Raw genomic sequence first — 24,370 nt, 5'->3', positions numbered from 1 at the left:
ACAACTCGACAAATTTATTTTGATTATTATTATTACACATACATACATACATAACATACATGCGTAGGTACAAGTATTAGTTTATTATAATTTATTTTTTAGTGTACTGGGGCCGGTCATCACTCAAGGCAGGGAATTTAATTAGAGGATAGAATGAATATCTCGTCCACCGCAGCCCTCTCTAGCTGGGTCTCTTTCGCTCTTCGTGGCATGCGTCAGTGTCACAGCGACACCTTTGTCGAGGAGGTGGCCTCGCCTTGCCTTGCGAAGATGATGAGGCGGCCGGGAGCTAGCTGCACCAGTAAAAACAGACCGAGAAGGAGGACCACCAACAATGACAGGTGGCGTAAGTTGGAGGAGTCCTTTCCTTCCCGGCGGTCCACACAAGTGGCGGCTTCGACCCTGGACACGGTCCACCTCAATCAATCGCCCTTGGACCTCCACTCCAGTACGAAAGCGTTAAAAAAAAAAAGAAAGAAAAACAAATAAAGACGGTGATAAGCATTTTTCCCAAAACATTGATGGACAAAGGATAGAGATAAAAGCGGAGGTCCACGGCCGAGATGGTGCAACTGGTTCAGGCAACGATCACCTCCAAGGTTGGGGTCTACAGAGTACAGAGCGACCTGATTTTGCGGTGCTCCTCGGTTTTATGTCCTTCATAATAGATAAGCATCTCCTCTAACACGTGACCAAGGAAAGTGTTCCCGCTCCATATGGAAATGGTACGCGGAGATTTAGTATTTGGGCCGACATTTTAGAGACAATACTTGGGCCGTTAAACAGGCCGAGTACCTGAGCGCCGATTTTGGGCCAAATGCTGACGTCCAGATCCAACTTGGAGCGTCGTTTCCAATGCGTGAACCAGGTCGCTGTTTGTCCCCATTACCTCCGATTCACCGCTCATCTTTCCATTTCACAACGAAAGATCGGATCAGGCAGTGGAGGAAGAAGAAGAAGAAGAAGAAGAAGAAAGAAGAAGAGGAGGAAGCAGAGGAAGAAGCATCAGCATGAACTGGATTAGCCGGAAGATCCATCTGTACAACGTCACAATGGGCCTCTACATGCTCGATTGGTGGGAGCGCTACCTCTTCAGTATCCTTTTTGATCGCCCTCCCAGCGCCCTCGATTTATTTCGCCCTTCGGATCGCTGCAGAGAGGGTAGGTTCTGTTAGTTGATTCGCAGCTCGATTGATGCATCGGCGCGCGTTCTCTCCTTAATCTTGTAGATATTTTGATCCTCGTGCTGCTGTGGTTCATCTTTTACAACGGATCAAGATCCGCATCGGAGTTCTACAACAGGTGTATCCTTCTCTCCCTGTCTAATTATAGACCGACGATGCGCATACCTAGCGTTCCGCTGGTACTCGTGCATTTTACTTGTGCATTTTGATGCTTAACTTCAAACGTGTTTAAGAGAAGATGGATTTGCTGGAGGAGTAGTCACTGAGACTATTAGATTTTGTGCCTATCTTAATTCCTACTGCAACTTGGATCAAGTCACTATGCGCCCGTGTTTGTGTCTGTAAGCAGGAGTATTAACCATTGAGATAACCGGATAACAAAGTAAAAGGCTAATGAGTCTAAATCTTTAGCCGTTAACGTCTTTTACCTGTGCCGGTGAGTGTAAATGAAATTCTTCTAGGAGCATAGAATGGGGAAAAACCAAATTTCACTGTCTTTCAAAAACATGTAGCAATGATGCCTAAAGATCAACAGGTTCGCCTGATTACTAATTTCATGGGAGGACTAGTTGAATGGCAGTGCTCATCCGTATATCTAGATTAAACAAAATAATGGTACTGCTGCATGAAACAACTAGCATAACTTTGGAAAGACATGATTTTGTTAGATTTCATTAGGTTGCGTATCTTTTCTCCTACTTGTTATCCATTAAGCGGAAAACCTTTCTGAACAAAGAGTCATGTTTGTTAAAGATCTTTGTTGGATGTTTAGATGGTTGGGTTTCAAGGGTGCTCGTGTATTTACCTTCATAGGGTAAGGAATGCCGGCACGGATGGCAAATTTGGACTAGGTGTGTGAGCACGACGCTAACCCAATAAAAAATAAGATTTTGTGAATTTGTGCTGCATCATGAAGAGTCGGACTGATGAATATGATGCACTAGACAAGTTTGATCTCACCTACTAATGCGGACATGGATATATACAGTGCAGACTTTGTCACAGGATAACTTGTTCTAACATCCACACGTACCCTAAATTTATGCATAATATCGTAATTGATAGGAGCCAACAGCCAGTCATGTGGACCCTTCTCTTAATGTCATGCAAGTTGCTTTATGTAGACATTTTCTAATTGTAATTCTCTTGCAGCTATCTTAAGCCGAAGCTGTTGGTTGATGGAAAGTTTGTTGTATGACGAATATGTCGTCCTGAGGAGGCTTGCGAAGGAGTAGATGGGAATATGTCATATGCTGAGGGTGTTAGTGTGCGAACTTGCCACCGTTTTGTATGAAATATTTATGTTTCAACATCTGAAAGTATTGTTCCTGCAATTTGGTCTCTAATATTGTAGTTAATGCTTTGCTATATTGTGGCATTAATTTAGATGATCAGCTCAACTTAACAGCATTAATTTATGTCAGATACGAGAAGATCATGCAGTTCTGATGTAAAGTGTTCAGCTAACATTCCAGCAAAGTTTCATGTCATGTAATATCTATCAATCGTTATGATTTCTTATTAACCAATAAGGGCGTCTCAATTAATAGTTATGTATGGTTGTTACTCTGGTGTTGTTCTTGCTATTTATATTTTTCTTGACCTCTGGTTCATGCCTGTTACATGAATTAGATAGCAACATATGAAAACACGTTTGTGCTTTTGGATACTACGGTTTCAGAATTCTGTTCATCGAGGTACACTAAAAATTGTTGGCCGACGCATTTTCAACCGTGATATGCTCTCCCAATTCCAAATGTTTCTTTTAAATTTTATTAGATTGTTCTTTTAGTTAAATTCGTTGCTTGCGCAATAGAACATCACTACTCTCTCTCCAAACTTTGTGGCTGTAATTGTTGCTGTTGCTCAGTTAAATTCTACTGTTTTACTACAATTGGTTTCTGGTTACAAAGATTGGTCGATCTGAGTTCGTGCTTAGCTAGTGCACTAAGGGAGTCGACTCACTGGTGCGTTAGGCATATATATACATGCGAGCCAACTACAAGCCCAAATAGAAATCGAGATCAAATCCAAATCATCGAGTGTTTAAAGCCCCAAAATTTGGATTCGGTAGCTTAACTGGTTTGAATTTTGTAAGATTCAGATTCAGATTCTTCATGAATCCACTAAAGGAAACTGATCCTCTAACAACTCAGCCGCTGTATTTTGATGATCAAGAAAAAGACACGTGAATTATATCATTGTTAATGAAATCATCATTATTACTAATTGGATTTTCCTCTATTAGATGGTGGTGACGTGTATATATATGTATATATATATATATATATACTTACTGTGTAAATTATTAACTTAATTAATCACCCTATTGCTAGCTTCAGCCAATTAATTTGTTTTAAGAGCAGTTGATTGTGGGCCAGTAAAATTGGCCGCCAAACTGATTGACTAGCTAGTAAAGGAGATTTGTATTCGTCAAAGAACCAGTTGGACACGTTCGTGTAAAATTGGACCATTTTTAATTACCCAACTCATGAAACCCACTCATTAAAATTTTAATAAGCTTCCTCGCTTTCGAAAGAACAAAAATTTGCTGGAGACTTTTTGTCTCGCCACCCTGAATTGATCAATAAGAAACACAGTAAAAAACATGCTATTAATTAATTAATTAGGTAGTGACTATTCTTCTGCTAATTCAAGTATCCATGCGAACCCACTGCACAATTGTCCCAGACAGCCATCTAGTCCTAGCATGGACATTTTGTTGCGTCCAAGTTTAGCTTACTTATGAGGTCTTGAGGATTTATTATTATTATTATTTTCTGGACTTCCTAATGAAATTTAAGTTAAATCTCAAGTGACAGAGATTGATCACCTACCGGGAGGGAAAAATAGAAAAATGCATGCGTAGAGATCTTCAAGAATATTGATTGGGATTTGGAAGTAATTTTTCCTTGTCCTTCTATATATATATATATTCTTCAGCAATCGTTCACAGGTTTTACGCTGCTCTTCTGTATATGATCACACGTCCTTTCATGTTTTTCTAGCGGACAACTACAGGAAGTTATAAAAGACAAAACACGTTTTAACTTAGTATTGTTATTAATTTTTTTTTATTCTTTTAAACATAATTTAAAAAAAAAAAAAAAACCATCTCTTTAGATTGTAATCATGATCAATTCGTCAGAGAAGGTCATAAACAATCTCGAAAGCTTGAAACGTAACGAAATTTTGCAAAGTCTTCATTAATTTGCAGCTCTATCTGAAAATAAGAGGCAAGGACATAGGAGTTTTTTTTTTTTCTTTTTGTCTTTTTTTCTGTTTTTCCCAAAAAGAGGAGCTGGTAAAAACACCGACAAAAAAGGAGGGCTCTATCTCTCATGGAGAGAGATTCTCTTTTCTTCAGATAACCTGACGTGAAAAACAAAAAGACACTATACACAGTAACATCGTAATATATTATGTCTCATTAATTCACATAAAAAATCTGATTGTAGAATCTCTAATATTGATCAGGTCTAGCACTAGAATAGTCTGCATGACCAAGTCTAGCACTAAATTAGTCTTAGTAGAGCAGTTGTGAAATGCTGCTGCGTTCATGATCCCAGTCCTACCAACCTTGTAATTTACCAGTTCCGGTCGAACGCGTGTACATGAAGGTGAAGATCGATCCTAGACCCCAAATTGCTCCTCAGGTTACTGTGCTTTTCCAACAACCCGCTTCGCCAACATGCACTAATCAATCCTCTATTTAAGAACACCCCAAACCTTAAACCTTCCATCTTAATTTGTTTCATTCCTTAGTACGACATTTTAATTAGTCTGTTAACTCTTCTTACCTGCACAATGGAGCGTGCTCCGAGCTCGACAAAAAAGGACTTAAGCATGGAGGACCCCTTGAACTGGGCCGGGGCCGCCGAGCCAACGAAAGTGAGCCATTTCGACGAGGTAAAGCGCATGGTGGAAGAGTTCAGAAAGCCTCTAGTTAGATTGGCAGGCGCGAATCTGACGATCTCTCAGGTGGCTGCGGTGGCTGCGAGTGAGGCGACCGTGACAGTGGAGCTGTCCGAGGCCGCACGAGCCGGAGTGAAAGCGAGCAGCGAGTGGGTCATGGAGAGCATCGACAAGGGGAAGGATAGCACTGGGATTACGGCCGGCTTCGGTGCAGCCTCGCACCGGAGGACCGAGCAAGGAGCAGCTCTTCAGAACGAACTTATCAGGTATTACCCCTACATATATATATATATATACACGCATCAAAGTTTATCTTACAGACAATAAATGTGAACTTAAATTTGCTTATGCAGAGCTTGAATCTTGATTGCTACGATGTTGATTACAGTTATGAGAATGCATACAGTTTAGTTTGAAATATATAGGTATATAATATTGTTACTGAATATACCTATCTAGCTTGTATAGACACTATATCCTCTGTATACAGTACGCCTTTTCATTGTTATCAGCCCCTGCGTTTGAACACCTCAGATTCCTCAATGTCGGAATATTCGGAGACGGCCTGGAATCAGGCCACATGTTGCCACGGGCGGCGACAAGGGCGGCAATGCTGGTTAGAATTAACAGCCTGCTGCAGGGCTACTCCGGCATCCGCTTCGAGATCCTCGAGGCCATCGCCAGCCTTCTCAACGCCAATGTCACGCCATGCGTCCCTCTCCGTGGCTCCATCACAGCTTCCGGTGATCTCGTCCCCCTCGCCTACATTGCCGGGCTCTTATCGGGCCGGCCGAATTCCAAAGCCATCGGTCCCGATGGCATGTGCATTGATGCTGCAGAGGCCTTCCAGCTAGCCAGAATCATTGGCGGATTCTTCGAACTGAGGCCCAAAGAGGGCATTGCGCTCGTGAACGGTACCACCGTAGGCTCCGGCTTAGCCTCAATTGTTCTCTTTGAAGCCAACATCCTCGCGGTCCTCTCCGAAGTACTGTCAGCCGTCTTTTGTGAGGTCATGCAGGGGAAGCCCGAGTTCACCGACCACCTCACGCACAAATTGAAGCATCACCCGGGCCAAATCGAGGCTGCGGCGATCATGGAACATATATTGGAAGGAAGCTCCTACATGAAGAAGGCCAAGGAGCTCCACGAGCTCGACCCGCTGCAGAAGCCAAAGAAGGACCGCTACGCTGTCTGCACATCCCCTCAGTGGTTGGGCCCTCAAATTGAGGTGATCCGATCATCAACCAAGTCCATCGAGAGGGAGATCAACTCGGTTAACGACAATCCGCTGATCGACGTCTCGAGGGACAAGGCCCTGCATGGCGGCAACTTTCAGGGGACTCCTATCGGTGTTTCGATGGACAACACCCGCTTGGCGGTCGCTGCTATTGGGAAGCTCATGTTTGCCCAGTTCTCTGAGCTTGTGAATGACTTGTACAACAATGGGCTGCCGTCGAATCTCTCGGGCGGGCGCAATCCTAGTTTGGATTACGGGTTCAAGGGGGCGGAGATCGCGATGGCGGCCTACTGCTCGGAGCTCCAATTCCTTGCCAACCCTGTGACCACCCACGTCCAAAGTGCTGAGCAGCACAATCAAGACGTGAACTCGCTGGGACTGATCTCTGCACGGAAGACTGCGGAGGCCGTAGACGTCCTTAAGCTCATGTCATCCACCTACGTGGTTGCGTTGTGCCAAGCCATCGATCTGAGGCATTTGGAGGAGAATCTGAAGGCCGCCGTCAAGCACACCGTGAGCCAAGCGGCGAAGAGAGTTCTGATGATGGGCGCCGACGGGGGGCTCCAGCCCTCGATGTTCTGCGTGGAGGGCTTGATCAAGGTGATCGATCGCGAGCATGTCTTCTCGTACATTGATGACCCTTGCAGCTCCGCATATCCTCTGGTGCAGAAGCTAAGGCAGGCTCTGGTCGAGCATGCGCTCAGCCGCGGGGAGAAGGAGAAGGACAACGACAGCTCTACCTTCTTCTTGCACAGGATAACTGCATTTGAAGAGGAGCTCAGCGCCCACTTGCCGAAAGATGTCGAAGCCGCCTGGGTTGCCTTCGGGAGCGGGAAATCGGCAATTCAAAACAGGATAAAGGAGTGCAGGTCTTATCCGCTCTACAAGTTTGTGAAGGAGGAGCTCGGCACTGAGTGCCTGACCGGAGAGAAGGTCCGATCCCCAGGGGAGGAATTCGATAAGGTGTTTGACGCCATTTGCCAGGCCAGGATGATCGACCCACTGCTGGAGTGCTTGAAGGACTGGAACGGTGCACCCCTTCCCATCTCCTAACGAATCCCTTTGCCAATCGTAAGCTTCTTTATATGAAAGGGCAAACAGATTGGGCCTTCCTTCCACGGTATAGGTCTTGTTTTCTTATTAATTTTCAAGTATAAATTTTATGTAGCGGGCTGCAGGCGTCCAACGGTGAAATACTTAAAAACAGTCTGTACAACTAAAAATGAAGAAAAATTTACCAAAAAAATAACTATAAGATAATCACTTATTGCAAGGAATCAGATATGAGGGTAGTGAGCCATGTTTTCTACATACAACTAAGATTAAAGATCTCGCGAACGTCACGGAGGCAAACAATGTCACGCAACCAAACTGCTATTGCTGGCAAATAGCTGAGATACATTAATTGAAAGTTAAAAGTATCAGATTGAAAAAACTTGAACCTATACTGCTAAGTTACTACGAACTTGCACTCACAGTAAGGCCCCGGAGAACTTTATAACAACCTATAAACCAGCAACTGGTCATAATAACTTCGCATCAGTGTACAAATTACTTACACTGGAGACAGGCGAGCATCCACACCTGAGAAGGCTAAAACTGATAAAATCAAATCCCAAAATGATGCTATTCACCGACAGCCAACATCTTCCTTATATACAAAAGAGGCCATCAGGAGCCTGCCAACTGAAATGCATTCTCACTGAGAGCTCTACACCAAGGGGCAAAAAATAATCTAGGGTTAGTTCAATCATGCTTCGCAAATGCAACCCTGTTAATTATGTAGTCTCCCTCCTCTTCATACTCTACATCGAGTGGGCAAAATTACATTATAAACCTTTAATCTCACTTTGGCATCGAATTCCTGATAGGAACTTTCCAGGTAGGGGAATGAGCAAATAAAGCTTAATCCACATAGTATTCACTCTTCATCTGATATGCAAACAACATCTGCTGCAGCCTCAGATCTCCCAACATTCATCAATGATTGATTATTGCTAACTCGCATATTAGACATAAGCCAATTATCCAATGCTGGGCCTGCCGCCGCCGTTGTCTGTGGCACAGCTCCGATATTCACATTATTGCCTAGAGGCAAGTTTGCGGAGGGAGATGTACTGTGGCTCACCTGTAAAGTACCCAATCCCGCAGGCTGGAAGATTCCACTGTACGAAATGGCCGGCGGGTGCAATGATGATGACGTCAAACTCGTAGAAACTTGTTGCTGATTAGCTACAATACCGGTATTTTGAGGGAAACTTGCAGCCGAGGACGATGCCGGTCTAAAGCGACTGAGATGGGGAGGAGCGCTTCTGACTTGCCCAGTGCCTCCATGGGATGAGAAAATTGAGCTGAACTGTGATCGAACCATATTGGTGGGCAACACCGAATTGGCCGCACGGACTAGTGAATTTGGAGGGGTTGAAGTAGTAGGGGCTGGATGAACCACTGGAATTGGAGGGGCCAAAGGAATGGTTGAGGGCGGACGAACTGCTGGAGTGGAGGTGGTTGAGGAAATAGGTGAAGGCGGAACACGATATCTATTTGATGCAAGAGAAGTAGAGGGTCGCGTAGGAGGGATAGGTCCAGACAGTGCTGCAGATGCTGATGCAGTTGCTGATGCTGACGAAGGCCTTTGAGCAAGTTGCTGCTGTGACGAAACCTGCGGTAACTGCTGCAAGGACTGGGAACCTTGGTTTTGTCCTTATTGTGAAAAGGGGGAGGCTCATGTCAGTTTTAGATGGTTAAAAACGAAGCCAAATAATATCAAGATATGTGGAAAAGTGAAAATTGGAAATATACTGCTAATTAGATATATATTTACTTTAAAAGGTAAAAAAAGAACAAGATTGCCATATGAAAAGATAAATGATGAGAAAAAGCAACGGTAGATCATAGTCTCACTAGATATTGCAATCATTTCAGAAAATATTTATGATTTTGCCACAAGCATTACTAGTGATTAAACTTCAACATCTTATGAAATTTGCAATTCGCAGTATATTGTACACAACTTGCTGACTAAAAAATATATAAGATATCTGTACTCCCAAGACCTTGACAATGACATTCCGTCCTAAACAAGACATTTCTATGGTGTCTGTTCTAATCCATCCTGCTAATAACCTACGGAGTGAGAGACCAATGTCATAACATAAAAGTCACAAAATACAATAGTCAATTTTCAAGATGTTTCTGAAATCCACCTTTTAATGGTCTAATATGAGCAACGCGAGGAGTTAGATATCCAATATGATCGGAGTAGGTATTCAAAACTAAAATTTACCTTTAGCAAATCTAACTTGCATGAATTAAGTAAATAAAATGATATTGGCAGCTTTAAGATTGCCACATACCTTGTGAGGACTCAGCAGTTTGCCGTCTATTATCAATGAATTTTGCCCTGAACTCCTCAGCTAAAGACTGATGAACGAGAACTTTGTCGTAGAAACCTCCAAGCACCTTCTGCTGCTGACGAAATCTAGAATCTTCATCCTGTAATAGTGTCTCATATTTCTTTCTAATTTTCTCTATTTCTTGTTCAGACTCCAACTTCAGTTGCATTTTCTGTCCACCAGTTAAAAAATAAATGACTACGAAAATTCCAGAGAATAGACATTAGTGGAGAAAGTTAACAAGGCTAAAATGCAGAATCCCCAATTCTCTGAATAATTTCTATGAATTGTTTGGACTACTAGGTAACCCCAATTTCCACAATAATTTCTATGTAATTGTAAGTAAGTCCTAATATATGATCCCATCCACTACAAGAGGTGTTTTGGATTTTCAAATCATATTTCAAGACTACCTAACAACTCCTGAACAAACATGTGTAAAGGAGCTTAGGTGCCATAGGTCTAAATAATGAGGGGAATAAATATAAGCTTTCAGATTTAATTAGTGCAATTTATGCTAGTAGCAAAACAATACTTAAAATAAGATACCTTATCTTCATGCAACTTTGTCAGTGTCTCTACATGCAAACGTATTCTAGTCAGCTCATTTTTGAGCGGCTCAGGATTGATCCCTTGAGACAAAACCAATTGTGACATTGGAAATAATTGGGGAGGACGGCTTTCCATCTCTGGTCGGTCAGTAGACGGGGCTTCAGGATGTGTTCTTTCTGGGGCAATATTTGAACAAGAGGTCGGAGGATTATTGGGTTGACCGGTCAATGTAGCCGCTGCCGCTGCAGGTAACTGTTGCACTGGTTGGACAGAATCATGTATAACTGTAGAAGGCTCCACAATTCTTCTGCATGCTGCTGTGCTAGTAGCTATATTGTTGCTTGGATCAGTATGCACTGGAAGAACAGTACTTGTATTTTGAACAGAAACCAAGATTTGTGGGGAAAAACTAGTAGCAGGAGCTCTTCCACCTTCAATTGTCTCTATTTCACATCTGTCGCTAGAGGGCTCCTGGTGATGCAAAATATTTTAAAACTTTCTTTTAATTGTGTCAACTAAAATAATGTAGAGAACAAAATATGTTTTGATAGTTGATACATCTACACTTAGACCTTGTTTAGATGTATGAATATTTTGTTCGGAATATCACCTTGATTTACTAAAAAAAAAATTGTACATTCGATAGATAAGGAGTGTGATCAAATGTTTAGAATGAAATATAATATTTGACCTTCGAAATCATTTTTTCAGCATAAGATAAATCACCTCATAGGGGAAATATGCTATCCTACAAAATAATGAATAGCAACACCTTTGAAGAAGCAAAACTTAAAACTCCTTAGTTACAAGCATACTAGAAAATTCTCATGCCAAATAAGTTAGCCTCGAATAACTTATTCTGACATCCAAATGAGGCCTTAATAAATTGTCCTAATAGGACAATCATACTAGAAAATTCTCATGCCAAATAAGTTAGCCTCGAATAACTTATTCTGACATCCAAATGAGGCCTTAATAAATTGTCCTAATAGATCAGGATCATCCATTCTATATGACAGAACAGTAGTATCAAGCAACGAAAATAATACCAAACTGAGATTAGTCATTAGCATTGAGATATTAAATCTATGTTGGGGGACAGATATATGATTGTATGAACCAAATACATATCTTCTTTGGTTAAGATTAAAAAGACCAAATTGTGCTACAGTATCAAAAAACCATTTCCATATTGCAATTGAAACTAACGATAGTGAGGAAGTTGCAATAAAGTTCTTTTGAGCTAGTATCTAGTTATCAACTAAAGAGTGGCATTTCCAGAGTTGTAGAATATAAGTTTTGCCTTAGGGGTGTTTGTTTCATTGGAAAAGCGTGGAATAAAGTTTTCTCCCCAAAAATGTTCTTTTTTAGTTTTTCGTCCGTTTGGTTTCAAGGAAATCTAGCTTTTTTGGAAATTTGTTTTCCAATTTTTATGGCAAATTAATGTTTTCGTTTTCCGGATTTTTTTTTTTGGAAAACGAAAATGCTAGTTTTCCCGTAAAATTTAGAAAGAAGCTTTCCAAAAAAGCTAGTCTTTTTTTTGAGATCAAACGGACAAAAAAGTGAAAAAGAGGTTTTCCATGGAAAACTTTTTCTCGGAAAAATTTTTCCATGCTTTTCTGAGGAACCAAACAGCCCCTTAGTACCTGATTAGTTGATGTGTCATTTTCACAGCCAGAACTCGACGATACACGGGCTGTCAAAGTAAAGTCTCCTGAAGTTCGCAGTGAGGAATACATCAAGTTAGTCACCTCAGAATTATCAGCACTTCTATTCGGTTCCAAGTCAACACCTGGTTCTATTCCAAGGCTCATAGACCTATCATCTGACACTCTCCTCGCCAAGTTTATATTACATGCCTGGAAATCTGAAATTTCAGTTTCTGTGTTCGTATGACGTGCCTCTCCAGATGCAACTGTAGTTACAGCATCAACGAACTCTCCGGTCGGCTCAGCAGATTCCACTCTATTTGCAATATTGCCCTCAGAAGCTGTATTTCCAGTTTCAACAGGTATTTGTTCTGGCATAACTTCTTTCTCCGATGACGGAATAGAAGAGGGACAATATATTCCCGAGTCTCGTAGGACATCTGAAGACACAGCTTGCTCATCAACCCACCTGAACTCCTCTGCAATGAATCCAGAATCTGGCAAAGAAATGGAATCAAAGGAATCGTCCAATTTGTGGGCTTTAGCTTTCTCTATCCAGTTATTCTTCCTTTCTCGCTCTGTCTCCCTTGTAGCTAATTGCAAAGCTTCAAGTTTCTTTCGTTCGCTATTCACGTGCTCCTCAAATGCAGACATTATTTTAGAGAACTCTTCATCTAGCAGTCTGATCTTGTTGTTCCTTACAAGAGGATCCGAAATACTGCTATTAGTGATCTCCAAATCCAACTGATGTGCCCTATTCAGACTCATCTCTACCTTTTTCATGTGTCGGTAAAAATCTGAAATTTCACGTTGCTGCTTGAGGAGGATTTCTTCTGCTCTTCTTGAATAAACTTTGTCAATTAAGTCAATTCGTTTTTTAAGGAGTTCATCTTTTAGCGATCCAATATGTTGGTGTATTTCACCATGAGTTTCATGAACAGATACTTGTTCCTTCTCTTGGAACTCACCATCTTCCAACTCACCTTGATTACATGCTGTAGGATCAGAAGAGACCTCAGTAGCAGATTCTTTAGTAATATTTTCATTTCGGGATACTGATTGCCGATTCTCCAATGAATTTGTACAATCTTGATTACTTAGCGCACCAACTTGATGAGAAAATTTCTTTTTAAGTATCCTTAATTTATCATAAACAGATTTAGCCAGCTCCTCATTGCATTCATAGTTCAAATATTTTTTTGCAAGTGCAAGTGATTCTTTGCGATCCAATTTATGTTTTAAGAGAGAAGCAGCACGCCAACACTGAAATTCAACAAAGGAGGAGCATAATTGAAAGCAGTCGAAAAGGATGCCAATATCCTATCTATTACATGCAAACATAACACAATCACATGTTATAAATGCTTAAATTTTTATTCAGTTACCATATAAGTTCAGCACTAGTTCAAAAATACTAGAAGGATACTTATCCTTGGAAAGAGAAATAAGTTGTTAAAATAACAGTATCTGGTCTCAGTGTAAGCCACTAACACTCTGATGAAGGTAAAAAAACTACAAAAAGCAAGCTATCATATCCACAACCATCATAAAAAGACAACAACAAATTGCCTGATGCATGTTTGCTTCATAATTGCTCAAGCTGGAAAAAGAAATTGTTGCTTTTGAGTTGTGGCATAATTCCTCAAGCGGGAAAAAATGTTTATTTTCAACTTTCAATGAAAGATAAAGCAGAGTGAAAAAGTTTCGATGGAATTTCAATCTATTAAAGTAAGACAAAGTTGGTAGAAATTAAACTGTCTTCCAAAATATATTATCATGATTAAATAAATAAGATAAGAAGAAAAGGCTTTTCTCACCAGGGATATCTTGAAAGCTTGCAATACAGCTTTTGATTCTTGACTAACTTGATGATTGTTCATAACATACCCAAGAAACACTTCAGCCTTACTCTTTACATCCTCCTGCAAACAAAACAATGTGCTCAATTGACATCCATACTGGAAAACCAGTGATATATCTTGCATGATGAACAGAACAACATTTCAGTATCTTATTTATCTACTGAAAGCAATATCCATATTCCATACACAAGAAAACAAAATTAAATAAATAAACAAATAATGAATACGACAGTGATCAAACTGAATATGTTGGATAAAGAAATCAAAACTTCAGCAAAAGGCCATTTGGCAGCATAAATTAAGTACGCATGATGCAGGGTGTACCAATTCATGAATTTTACAAATCAACAGCTCCTTTCGAGATGATACAATCAAAAGAAAATGAAATTTAACTAGAACATATATGATAAAGAAGCAAATAAGAAAGATTTCCATACCGGAAGCCTCAGGATTCCACATAAATTTGATAACTCTGGTTTCAATAAAAGATGAAGGCTCCTCTGAGCATTCCACAACTTTTCTCTTCCTTCAGATTGAACTGTAGGAGATTTATGTGCATCCATATCATCATATGTTGGAGCCCAGCTGGCTAGGGATCCTGATTCAAGACCACCTTGATTTCCGGTTAACTCTGAAAATGAAATTGTATAGAGTTCCATAAAGTTTATATTCAGTAACAATGACACTCAAGAAAAATTGCACCCAACAGATGAAATCCAGGTGTTACCTGCTTTGCTTGATCTCCTACTTGGAATAACCACTTCTTTCCATTGTGGACTAAATGATTGCCGACCAGAGCCAGTTGAAGGAGTAGAGTTTTCACGCGACATAACATCTGTGCTATCAGTAACTTCTTTTCTTTTATCCTGAAGCCAACCTTGGAGAGATTTTGGATCAATAGTTTCGCTAGCTACTTTCTTACGTTTTCTCTTGATTTCTTCATTCTCTGCTGCTGGTAGTTTTGCTGATTCATCCAAGTCTTGTACCTTTCTCCGGCTTCTCGGTGATTGTTCAGATATATATTGCCAAGAAGGATATCTTCCCTCCAGTAAATTGGACCAAAATTTTGGAGGATCTTTATCCATTGAAGAGATTCCCTCCTTCTCACCAACTAGAGTAATATTTCTTGAATAGGACATTCCACTCAAGTGAGCTTTTACTAAGACCGAGCTCTTTCTCTCACTAAAAGCTTCAGCCTGGTTGGATAGTTTTGCCAACAAATCCCCTACTACTTCATCCAAGAATAGTTTGTCGGTAGAAGCATCAGCGAATTTATTTAAGTCATTATTTTGGTGGAGAGCATCTAGTTTACTAAACAGATATGAAGCACCCCAACTGAGTAGGGCGTGGCTAACAGTTGGGCTTATACTCTGTATGTTAGTACCAAGAAGCATATCTTGCTTTGCCAAAATAAGAACTTTCTCCTCCACCGTACAAGATGAATAAAGACGAAACACAACTACCTGCTTAGATTGTGGCTCTATGCTTATCTTCTGAAGAGCTCTTAGATCATTTAGTGGATTCCAATCACTGTCGTATATAATAATAGCATCAACAGACGACAGTTTAATACTTGGAAGGCATGCATGATTTTCAATTAAAAATACAAATCTCCCATTTTCCTTGTTATTGAACTTGCTCATCGCAGCTTGTTTTTTGGACATAAGCAATCCACTATCGACACGTTCGTATGAATCAGCACCAAATCTTTGACGGAGGAAATCATCCAAAAAATCACCAATGGGGTTCCTTCCGGCTCCACCAACTGACTGCAATATAAAAATGATACAAATCAGCTAAGATGGATGTTAGAGATTGAGTCACCAATAAAATATTTTTAAAAAAGATATCTAATCAAAAAAAGACAACTCAGCACTCTATTAGATCTTCAGCCATCCTGTTTGGATATATGACGGGCGCTGGGAAGCTCATAGTTGCACAATCCATTAAAAGCTCCTGTATCTATGAATCTAAAAGACACCGATCTTTGTAATAATGAAAGCTCCTAACTTACAAGAACTTCTGTCCAAAAAGCAAAACTACCAAAAAAGAAAACATGGTTAAAGAGCATAAATAGCATACCTGGAAGAGAATCAATACTCTTAATTTGCGTTTCTGGATCTCTCGAAGAGTCTTATCAAGCAGTAGCAATTTGCCGCTTGCATTTACCCCAATATCCAAAATTTCACCTACTGGATGATTCTTGGTTAATGAACTTTGCAGTGATTGATCGACTATGTAAGGATGGTCACAGCACTGCCAACAAGGAAAATTCCACTATTAGAAGATCCATAACACCATAAAGTTTTAAACCAAATAACATCTGAAAGAAAGTAAGACAGGATGAAAACCAATGGGCAACAGGCGAAAATAACAAATCCAGACAAACCTTCCGGAGAGATATAAGAATGTCGCGAAGAGCTCCAACCGAATCAGTTTTAGTATATGAACGAAGAGGAAGTAAATTTGAAATGAGAGTTGCACAATACAACTCTAACTGCACATCTGAAAGGCGTACAGGAACCCAGTACTCCAGGAATTTTGAAGAATCTGATTTCCTCTCATATGCTATGTAGCGAGCTAATCTCTCTTTCAAAATAGCAAGCGAACCAACAGTATCACTGGAATCAAACTTTGAACTATCGAGGCATGTCCTTTTCCCTCCTGGATCAAGGAAAGAAAGGAGGTTGATGTGCTCTGCAAGATTATCCTGCAAATCCAAAAATTAGTAAGACATATCTATGCAGTAGAAAAAGTTCAGATTGCAAAAGGATTTTATCAGATACCTTCAGTGGAGCACTTAAAAGCAGCATTCTGATATCACTGGCAAGACTCTTAAGATGTTCAAGATTCTTTGAAACTCTCGAGTTTTGACACTCATCCACTATAATAGCTTCCCAACTGATGCTTTCCACAGAGTGGAAGTCCTTGAAAAACAAGCGAAAAGAGTGAGAATAGGAAATAGGCATCCACTAAGCCAGTAAGGCTATAACGTAATGTAACTAAGAAACCAACAAGCACCTAATACATGGAAAACAAAGGCTGTAATAAACTTGGTAAGTGCCCAACAACAATATGCATAAGCAAGTAGGAAACACAATACCTCTATAACAGCATCTGGATGGGATAATAGAACTTGAAACATTATGCAACCTCCTTGCTCATAAAACTCCAGAGTTCGAATCATCTTCCGAACATCTTTACTCCCATTGTAGACAACAACATTGATAGATGGTGCCAAGCGTTCAAACTTATTCTCCCATAAGGAAATAGAAGCAGCCGTTGATATGATCAGAAAAGGCCGATATGCATGAGGTAGTAAGGATAATATGAACAAGATGGTCTTAATTACTCGTTCCTGTGAATGTTTAGAAACCATTTAGGTAGGTGCAAAAGAAATATGAAACAATTATAATAGAATTGAAAAGATTAACCATTTATACAAACACCATAATGAACAAACTACGGCAGATATGCATGCAGAATAAGAGCCATGTGATCCTTACAGCAATTCGTAAAGTTTAGGTTATAGTCATTGATAAAAGGCTAGCTAACTATAAAGATTTTGCCAAAAGCATTAACCAGTTCCCACCTGGCCATCAATGAAAACAGCATTATGAGACTTGTGCCAGAACTCACGAAGCCGGTTAACAGCATTCAAATGATCATTATCTAGATTTGCTGGGCATCCATTAGGCAACTTCTGCAGCTTGTGGAAAGGATTTTGCTTAAACTGTAAAGCCTGGAAACAACATTACAGTCAACTATTAAAAAAATGAAAAGGAGAAACCATGCAACTCACGAAACAAAAACAAAATATGTCGGACAACTCTAGTGAAATCACACCTCGCGATTGTCACAAGACAACAAAAAATTTGCATCAAACTAATAGAATGAAAATCGTAGGCAAAAGCATCAAAGTTAACCAACACAGCCAACACTCATCCTGTCAAATGAGACAATAGAGATAGAACATAAATCAGGGCCAAGGATAACCCATGAAGCTTGTAACGCAGAGTAATTCCGTATGGAATATTAAAATATGAATACAGAAATACTACTGTTATTTAACATTAAAAAACACTGCTTAGCTCTTAGCCAACCTTGCTAGCTTTTGAAAGATCAGATGCTTTTTTTGCCTCCCCGTGACGAGCTTCATAATCTTTTATAAGCATCAGACCCTCAGCAGTTTGGAGAAAATGTGAAGTTTCTAGTTCCCATGTTGCATGCTCATACCCCAAGTCCCTCCACTTCACTAGCCATTCAGCATTACAATATGAAACTTTATCAGCAAGCCCGTTAAAAAACTCGTTAGCCAGTTTTTTGGGCATGAGCTGTCGTTTCATCAATAGACGATGTGGCTCAGTCCATTCTTGCCTCCACCTTGTTATCTAACCAGCATTTTTTTGAGATAAAAACCCATCAAGAAAAAAAAAATTGTTGCAAAAGAACTATTTTAAGACATTAAATGGCAAAATACATCCGAATATATAATATAGATGAGGATACCTTCTCTTTCTGATATCTTCTATTAAATTTTGCAACAACTTCTGGAGCTTCACTAAGAATTTCACTCTCCGGAATCCACCGGTTATAGACATGGGCAAGGCTCTTGTATTTGACAAAATAATGTTTGCTATTCTGCATTCCTACACATAGAGCAGAAGATGTTAGCGAATATAAGAATATAATAGGAAACATACAAAAAATACAAGGCTGTAAGGCTTCCGTGCCAACCAATTATCATGCTCACCCTCTTTGACATCCCAAAGAGACTCTACTCCTTCAGTGACCGAGTATACTCCAAACTGTATCTTCTTTTTTATACAAGGAATACATAGCCAAACACCAGGAGGGATAGTTTGCAAGGGCGGATCCAGACAAGAAAGATGGAAGCTTCTTTTGCACCCTTTCCCATCACAGCATCTATCAAAATATTAGGTGCATGTTAGAAAACATAAGAAAACCATCTTACGGACACAGAAGCACATGCAAATAAACAACCAAAAGTGCTTTTCTGAGTTAAACAGGTTAAACTAGCATATATAATGAAATTAACATCAAGCAAAAAGGGAGGAAAAAACTGAAAGGAGCAAGAGGAATAAAAATAATTTCTATAATCACAAATCATAAACCTTTTTAAACTAACGCCAAGTCATATATGTAGATTTATTTGAAAATATATTCCTACTAGTATTAGAAAAGTATCCATGGCCAACAAGCAAATATTAGCCTTGCAAGTTTTTGAGTTACCTTATTTTGCCCCACTTTCAGCTAACTAATCACTCATGCTATTGTGCTCTTTCTGTACGAGGAGAAAACTAAGTTTCTTGCATAATCTTATTTTACCTTTGTTTAATCAGTTAGATGGCATTAAGATTCCTAGCCGGTATAAGAATGAATAGCACTTTTAAAGAATCATAACCTTCCAAAGCACTTCAATCCAATCTTCAATGACAGATTAGTAAACAGAAGTAGCAACCTAACATACATATACGAACTGCAACATTGAAGTCAAAAGGCCTATATAAATTGTTTAATACAAGGAAATGAGATTGGCTATACACAATTGCTGCACACTATTGAAATTTGTGAGAAGTTTCACAGACTAGATCCAAATAATAATGTTATTCCATGCATAAAAGAAGAAACTAGTTTTTTTTACATGAGCGGTTTGGTGTGCGTGGAGAAAGATACAGCTGAAAACAATTTCAATCTTAGACGACACAAATAATATTCTCCTGATCCCAGAAGGCATAACTTTAAACTTTTATCGAAAAGCACACATGCACTGATTAATATTCAAAAAAGGTTATAAAGTTAGGTTACCCACAAAAGCGTTCCAGGATTCTTGCAAACAACACAAGCATGAGGGCCCACTTTGTCCATCAAGAGCTCCTTAACGTTAGCTGACATTGAGTGCCCTTCTGGAATTCCAACATGACCGCTAACCTCCACACTCAACCTCTTTTAAAGTGAAAACATGAAAAGATAGGAAAAGGACATCATTTCACAATACACGCCTACCAAAGGAATATATGGAAGTTGTCGAGGACAAAAGTTTGCTTTTTTTTCCTTGCAAGTACAATGACGAATCACCCAATTCTGATACTCTCGAACTTTGTAAAACAGAAAAAGAGAACTATATACAAATGACAAATCAAATAAAAGATAGTACCTCTGAAAAGGAGGAAGTTAAATCAGGTTTTGCTTTTGTACTACATATACAATTATCCTGAGCTTGCAAGTCCTTGACCCTGCTAACGATAGGAAACTTTATTATCAAAAGTCCCATCACTGTGTCAAAATACAAAGGCACGAGAGCAACCTAAAATATTAAAATTCAGAGTAAAATCTTGTGCTCCACAGCAATGACCATTAGCTAATCCATCAAGAGGTTTCTCTACCAAAATCAGGCATAAAAGCATGCAGACATGAAACTTAAAAGTGCAAGAGAAACTCTTTGACTCGTAATGTAGGATTTATAGTTTCAAGGAGGGATGACACAGATTAAATAGATGTGCAAAGTTATCTGTTTTTCCAGTACAAAAGTTTCAGACTAGAGTAGTTGGGATTATAATCAATCCAGCACATAATATTCATACCCATCATGCAAAATATCTTGTTCTTGGACAGTGTTTGCCAAGGTTAGCCCAACAGTTTGGATTCCTTTTCAGCCCAGATGTATGCAAACTAATTTTAGCAACATTATCTTTGGCAGTTAATTTAATTGGCAATATAGTCATTCAGATAGTTGGCAGAATAATGGCAACAATCAAAGACGCAAACACTGTTACAGACCTGAACCAGTAGAAAAGAGGAAAAGAAAAAGAGGTAGGTGACAGGGTCGGGGAGACTATGAAAGAGAAAGTACCTAAGGGGCTTAGGGCACTCTAAGCATCGGTCCAAATTCTTGATTTTAGTACCAGAAGGAGAGGTAGCATCGGCTCCGAAAGCCTCTTGTTTGTTCAACAGCGCTTCTGAAGAAAGACTATCAGCAGGCATCTTCACATTTGCTTCAGGAATATCCTTACTTTCCAGAGAAAACCCAGTGGTGGGAGACCCAGCATCCATATCAGCAGGCATTTTCGCATTTGCTTCAGAGTTATCCTTACTTTCCGGAGAAAACCCAGTGGCGGGAGACCCAGCATCCGTATCAGTATCTACCAACTCTGGAGTTCTTAATTTTACTTTATCTGATTCACTGATGTCACTCCTGTCACCTTCAAAATCAGATTCTTTCTCAATATGATCATCACTATCACTACATTTCGAAGGTTGCCTCATGGTAGAGCTACCTAATTTACTCCTGGAATCTATTTCTACTGATAAATCCGGAACCTTTTCTGAACCAGAACTAGATCCCTCGCCAGCTCCTTTTAGACTTCCATTGTATTGAGTATGGGCCTGATCACCTTTTAGTTCGTGGCAATTATCCACGCCGTCTTCATCGTTATCACTAGCTCTTGCATCTGAACAATTTTCCTCCTCCTCCTCCTCCTCGTCCTCCTCCTCCTGCATTCTCGCAGGGTCTACATGTCCACAATGAGTGAACAGACAGATACCAAGCATGCATATGATTTAAAAAAGAAACAATCAAATCTCATTGAAAAGAAGGGGTGATAGATTTTGGTGACTTTCTCGTGTGCATTATACAGGAATATTATGGCGCGAAAGATGTTGTAACATATTAGTCTGGAACGAGGTAGTTAGGAAAAAGAACAGTTAAGAGATCGCAAGCTTGTAATACCTGGAATTTTGAGGTTTTTTGCACTTTGCTTAAAAAACGCCCGGTAACTTCGCCCAGTCATCCTCTTCTTACTCTTCGATGATCCGATTTCAGTATCCATCTTATTCCTTCCGCTCTTTGACTTGGCGTCTATACCAACGATCTTCTTCTCAATCTTTGCTTTCTTCGTGCTCTTAGCAGTAGCCACTGGGCTCGGGCTTTTGTTGGGACTTTTGAAACCAGAGGAACTCGAGGCTCTGTTCTTCTCGACTCTGTCAGACTTTCTGACGGGACTTCGAGGCCTTTTTTTCTCTGCTCTTTCTGACTTCTTTTCACCGGGCGAAAATGGCGGAGACTGATTAGCAAGCCTTCCGGATTTCCGCGAACCGGTGGTAGTACTTGACGAGACGCTCGTTCTTTTCGTAGGTGGTTCGCGGCTGGACCTTCTCAGATTGATCGAGTCTGCTGCTTCGGAGCCGGATGTGACGGAATTTCTGGCATCTTTCGCATTGCTTGGTGTGTTCCTGCTTCTCGAGCCTCCGTTAGATGTCGAACCAGACGCGGTTGAACTTTTAGTTATCTTAGCTTTCACTTTCTGAGCAGCAGCCCTGCTTTTCGGTCTGCTGGAATCCGCTTCTTTCTGCTGACCTCCCGATCGAGTTTTGGCCATTTTGCTCAGAATTCAAAATAACAAATCTGAATGCCCCATTCCCATGCTAAACCTCTTCAGGGAGATGAGAACCCTAGCATCTGGGACTTCGAGTACACCAATTCATCGAGCTATGCATCCGAAGCCCTTCTAACACTATGCAAATAACAGCATTATGACGAAATTATTTTTTTTACAAAAAAAAAAAAAGTAAGAAATTTCTGCGGCGATCCAAATAAACTTCCGAAAACAAAAGAAAGGAGAGTAGAGAACTCGGAACGAGGCGAAAAATTAAGGGGAGGAAACAGTAAAAGAGCAAGGTCGGAGAAGAGAGAAGTACCGGGATATAGGGTTTAGGGCTCTTGGGATCGAGGATTCTCCGCTTGACCAGGAAGGGAACGGGGTTTCGATCTCTACGAGGGGAGCCCGGATTTATATGTGCAAAACAGCCGTAGACAATGGTGTTGGGGAGGACCTTCTTTTGGTGTACCGCTCGAGCCAATTTATACGGTGACGTCGTTTGGTTGTGGTGTTAAACACAGAAAACGGCATCTGTGAGTAAAAAAAATTATTAGAAGAAAAATAAGCTAATAAGTCGTCAATTTTTAAAATTATTATTGTTATTAAAATTTATTATATTCTATTTCTCCCGTAGGCCTATGAGGTTAAAACGGGCCGCATGGTTCGTGACATGATAAGGGCTGCGCTGTGGTATGGCCCGTGATTGTCCGGGATCTGCCGGTATATGGGCCGTTTTGATATTCGGGCCGTGTAGCCGTAAGGCCATACTGCGGCCCGGCATGGTGCGGCTCGACGTCTTTGTTTTTCCTTTAAATATATGTAAATTATTCTACTATAAAATACTTAGTTTGAAATATTTTTAAGGTTTGAATACATTTCTTTAAAAGTAATCAAAAACCAATTTAATGATTAAAAAAGTATATATATTAATGTTAAAAAGTTTAAAATATATTGTAAAATATATATATATAGGAAAATAGAATTGCACTTGGTTCAACAGAAGTTTATCTAAGGCGGGGATTGGCCTGTGCTTGTGATTTGGGAGAAAAACAAAAGTTGCCCCATATGGTAGGTCATGAATTCGAAATCGTGTAGCACAGAACCATTCTGTGCCCTGCCGAGACACTATGTAGTCCTGTTTAATTTTGAAAAGTCAACACGACACGCATTACACTCCTACATATGCCTCAAAACTCAAAAATCGCTTTCTGAAAACGTATAAAATAAAGCTCGAAGATAGAGGCTTGAGCCAACCCGCAATTTCGTAATTGGCTACCAGACATCTTACCATCAAACTATTGGTGATTTGGTAAGGTTGGTCTATTTATACTGAGAAGGGTATTCTTTAACCCGAGCTTACTAGGTCAATTATTATGCTGATTTTGTGCTAGAAAAATTACGTTGCTTCATTATCAGTCAAATAACGGAACAAAAAAAATTCATATATATGCTGTCCATATCTTTAAGCCTATAGAACTGAGCTTGATTCAATCAAGCAAGTTTCGATTTTGTCATAAAATTATTTTGAATATCCCCGATTCAATAGCCGAATTCGGCAGTCTAATTGTGTCGCCACCGACTTCTTTAAGGTTATACGCGGATGCCGCACGTTTTTCGTTTTTTCTTTTTTCTTTTTTTTTTTTTTCTGTGTTTTGCTTTATCCTACTTACTAGTAGTTTCTGCAGGAAAACGCGCCGGTTTTCCTCGTTCTAATTTCAGATTTCGACTAATTGTTTCCCTTCACCAATTTCTCTTCTACGCTCCACTCGGTCCTCTTCTTTGCCTACTCTCTCAATCGCAATCTCTCCTCTCTCCCCCGCTCGTTCTTGCGAAAACAAATCCGCTGTTTCCAGGTGTGTGTAGCATCCGAGAAGTCGATTACTTGTTCTTAATCTTACTATACTGCAGTGTTAAGATGCCTCCTCCATGATTCCATCTCTATGTCCACTGTGTAGTGTAGGTATTATTTGCATCTGTTGCTGATGTATCTTCTGTCATTCGTGTTCGAATTCGCCCACGAATAGCAATGTGGGTGTTCTACCTTATTCCAGACCCTTTCATCACTAACAATATTTCGACAAATAATCTTATCAGTTTTCTGCTGCCTTGTCCAGCAGAGAACGTCTAGCTGGATCTATGTACCTAGAAAATGTTGTCTTCTCAATAGCTATGCATTA

At 40.0% G+C, this 24,370-nt stretch overlaps 4 protein-coding genes across 9 annotated transcripts in view; 3 read left to right on the top strand and 1 right to left on the bottom strand.

Annotated features, from left to right (window-relative positions):
- LOC109729008 overlaps positions 683-24,370 on the top strand; it is a 24,660-nt gene continuing 972 nt past the window's right edge. Inside the window, exons 1-4 of one of the 3 annotated variants that reach the window (XR_002221176.1) lie at positions 683-1,095; positions 1,230-1,363; positions 2,337-2,503; positions 16,714-16,718. Coding sequence is in view for 2 of the 3 variants with exons in the window: in XM_020259610.1 (XP_020115199.1) it covers positions 1,011-1,095; positions 1,230-1,363; positions 2,337-2,345 (228 nt within the window). In the remaining variant the exon portion in view is untranslated. Of the gene's footprint in view, positions 1,096-1,229; positions 1,364-2,336; positions 2,738-16,713; positions 16,719-24,370 lie in introns of those variants that run through there. The other 2 variants (XM_020259610.1, XM_020259611.1) reach the window with 2 other exon arrangements.
- Positions 4,831-7,517, top strand: LOC109729001 (phenylalanine ammonia-lyase-like). The gene is made up of 2 exons (XM_020259588.1): positions 4,831-5,365; positions 5,634-7,517. The coding sequence occupies exons 1-2, from the start codon at positions 4,992-4,994 to the stop codon at positions 7,387-7,389; spliced, it is 2,130 nt and encodes a 709-aa protein (XP_020115177.1). The 5' UTR covers positions 4,831-4,991; the 3' UTR covers positions 7,390-7,517.
- On the bottom strand, positions 7,763-22,658 carry LOC109728999 (chromodomain-helicase-DNA-binding protein Mi-2 homolog). Of its 4 annotated transcripts, XM_020259582.1 has the most exons (20): positions 22,513-22,658; positions 21,545-22,328; positions 20,669-21,326; positions 19,973-20,051; positions 19,628-19,761; positions 18,548-18,720; positions 18,304-18,443; positions 17,898-18,185; positions 17,387-17,536; positions 16,898-17,152; positions 16,581-16,721; positions 16,184-16,504; positions 15,877-16,050; positions 14,522-15,563; positions 14,232-14,425; positions 13,750-13,854; positions 11,930-13,195; positions 10,281-10,754; positions 9,693-9,903; positions 7,763-9,039 (listed from the first exon to the last, which is right to left on the bottom strand). In XM_020259582.1, the coding sequence occupies exons 2-20, from the start codon at positions 22,191-22,193 to the stop codon at positions 8,258-8,260; spliced, it is 7,236 nt and encodes a 2,411-aa protein (XP_020115171.1). In that variant the 5' UTR covers positions 22,194-22,328; positions 22,513-22,658; the 3' UTR covers positions 7,763-8,257. The 4 variants fall into 4 exon arrangements, with proteins under 4 accessions (XP_020115171.1, XP_020115174.1, XP_020115172.1 ...); XM_020259585.1 differs by lacking the exon at positions 11,930-13,195; XM_020259583.1 differs by lacking the exon at positions 17,898-18,185.
- LOC109729004 (GPI mannosyltransferase 3-like) overlaps positions 23,870-24,370 on the top strand; it is a 20,965-nt gene continuing 20,464 nt past the window's right edge. Inside the window, exon 1 of the mRNA XM_020259601.1 lies at positions 23,870-24,046. The gene's annotated coding sequence lies outside the window, so the exon portion shown is untranslated. The remainder of the gene's footprint in view (positions 24,047-24,370) is intronic.

Source organism: Ananas comosus, linkage group 25 (genome assembly GCF_001540865.1).
Source record: "Ananas comosus cultivar F153 linkage group 25, ASM154086v1, whole genome shotgun sequence".
Taxonomy (NCBI): domain Eukaryota; kingdom Viridiplantae; phylum Streptophyta; class Magnoliopsida; order Poales; family Bromeliaceae; genus Ananas; species Ananas comosus.
Note: the sequence above shows the minus strand (reverse complement) of the source record. Positions and strands in the feature narration are given on the sequence as shown.

Coding starts and splice junctions, on each gene's coding strand:
- LOC109728999 (XM_020259582.1), bottom strand. CDS start 22,193: ATGGCCAAAACTCGATCGGGAGGTCAGCAGAAAGAAGCGGATTCCAGC. Junction 20,052..20,668: donor GAGTGCCCTAAGCCCCTTAG/GTACTTTCTCTT, acceptor TATCGTTAGCAG/GGTCAAGGACTTGCAAGCTC. Junction 10,755..11,929: donor ATGACACATCAACTAATCAG/GTACTAAGGGGC, acceptor TTGCATCACCAG/GAGCCCTCTAGCGACAGATG.
- LOC109729001 (XM_020259588.1), top strand. CDS start 4,992: ATGGAGCGTGCTCCGAGCTCGACAAAAAAGGACTTAAGCATGGAGGAC. Junction 5,366..5,633: donor CTTCAGAACGAACTTATCAG/GTATTACCCCTA, acceptor TGAACACCTCAG/ATTCCTCAATGTCGGAATAT.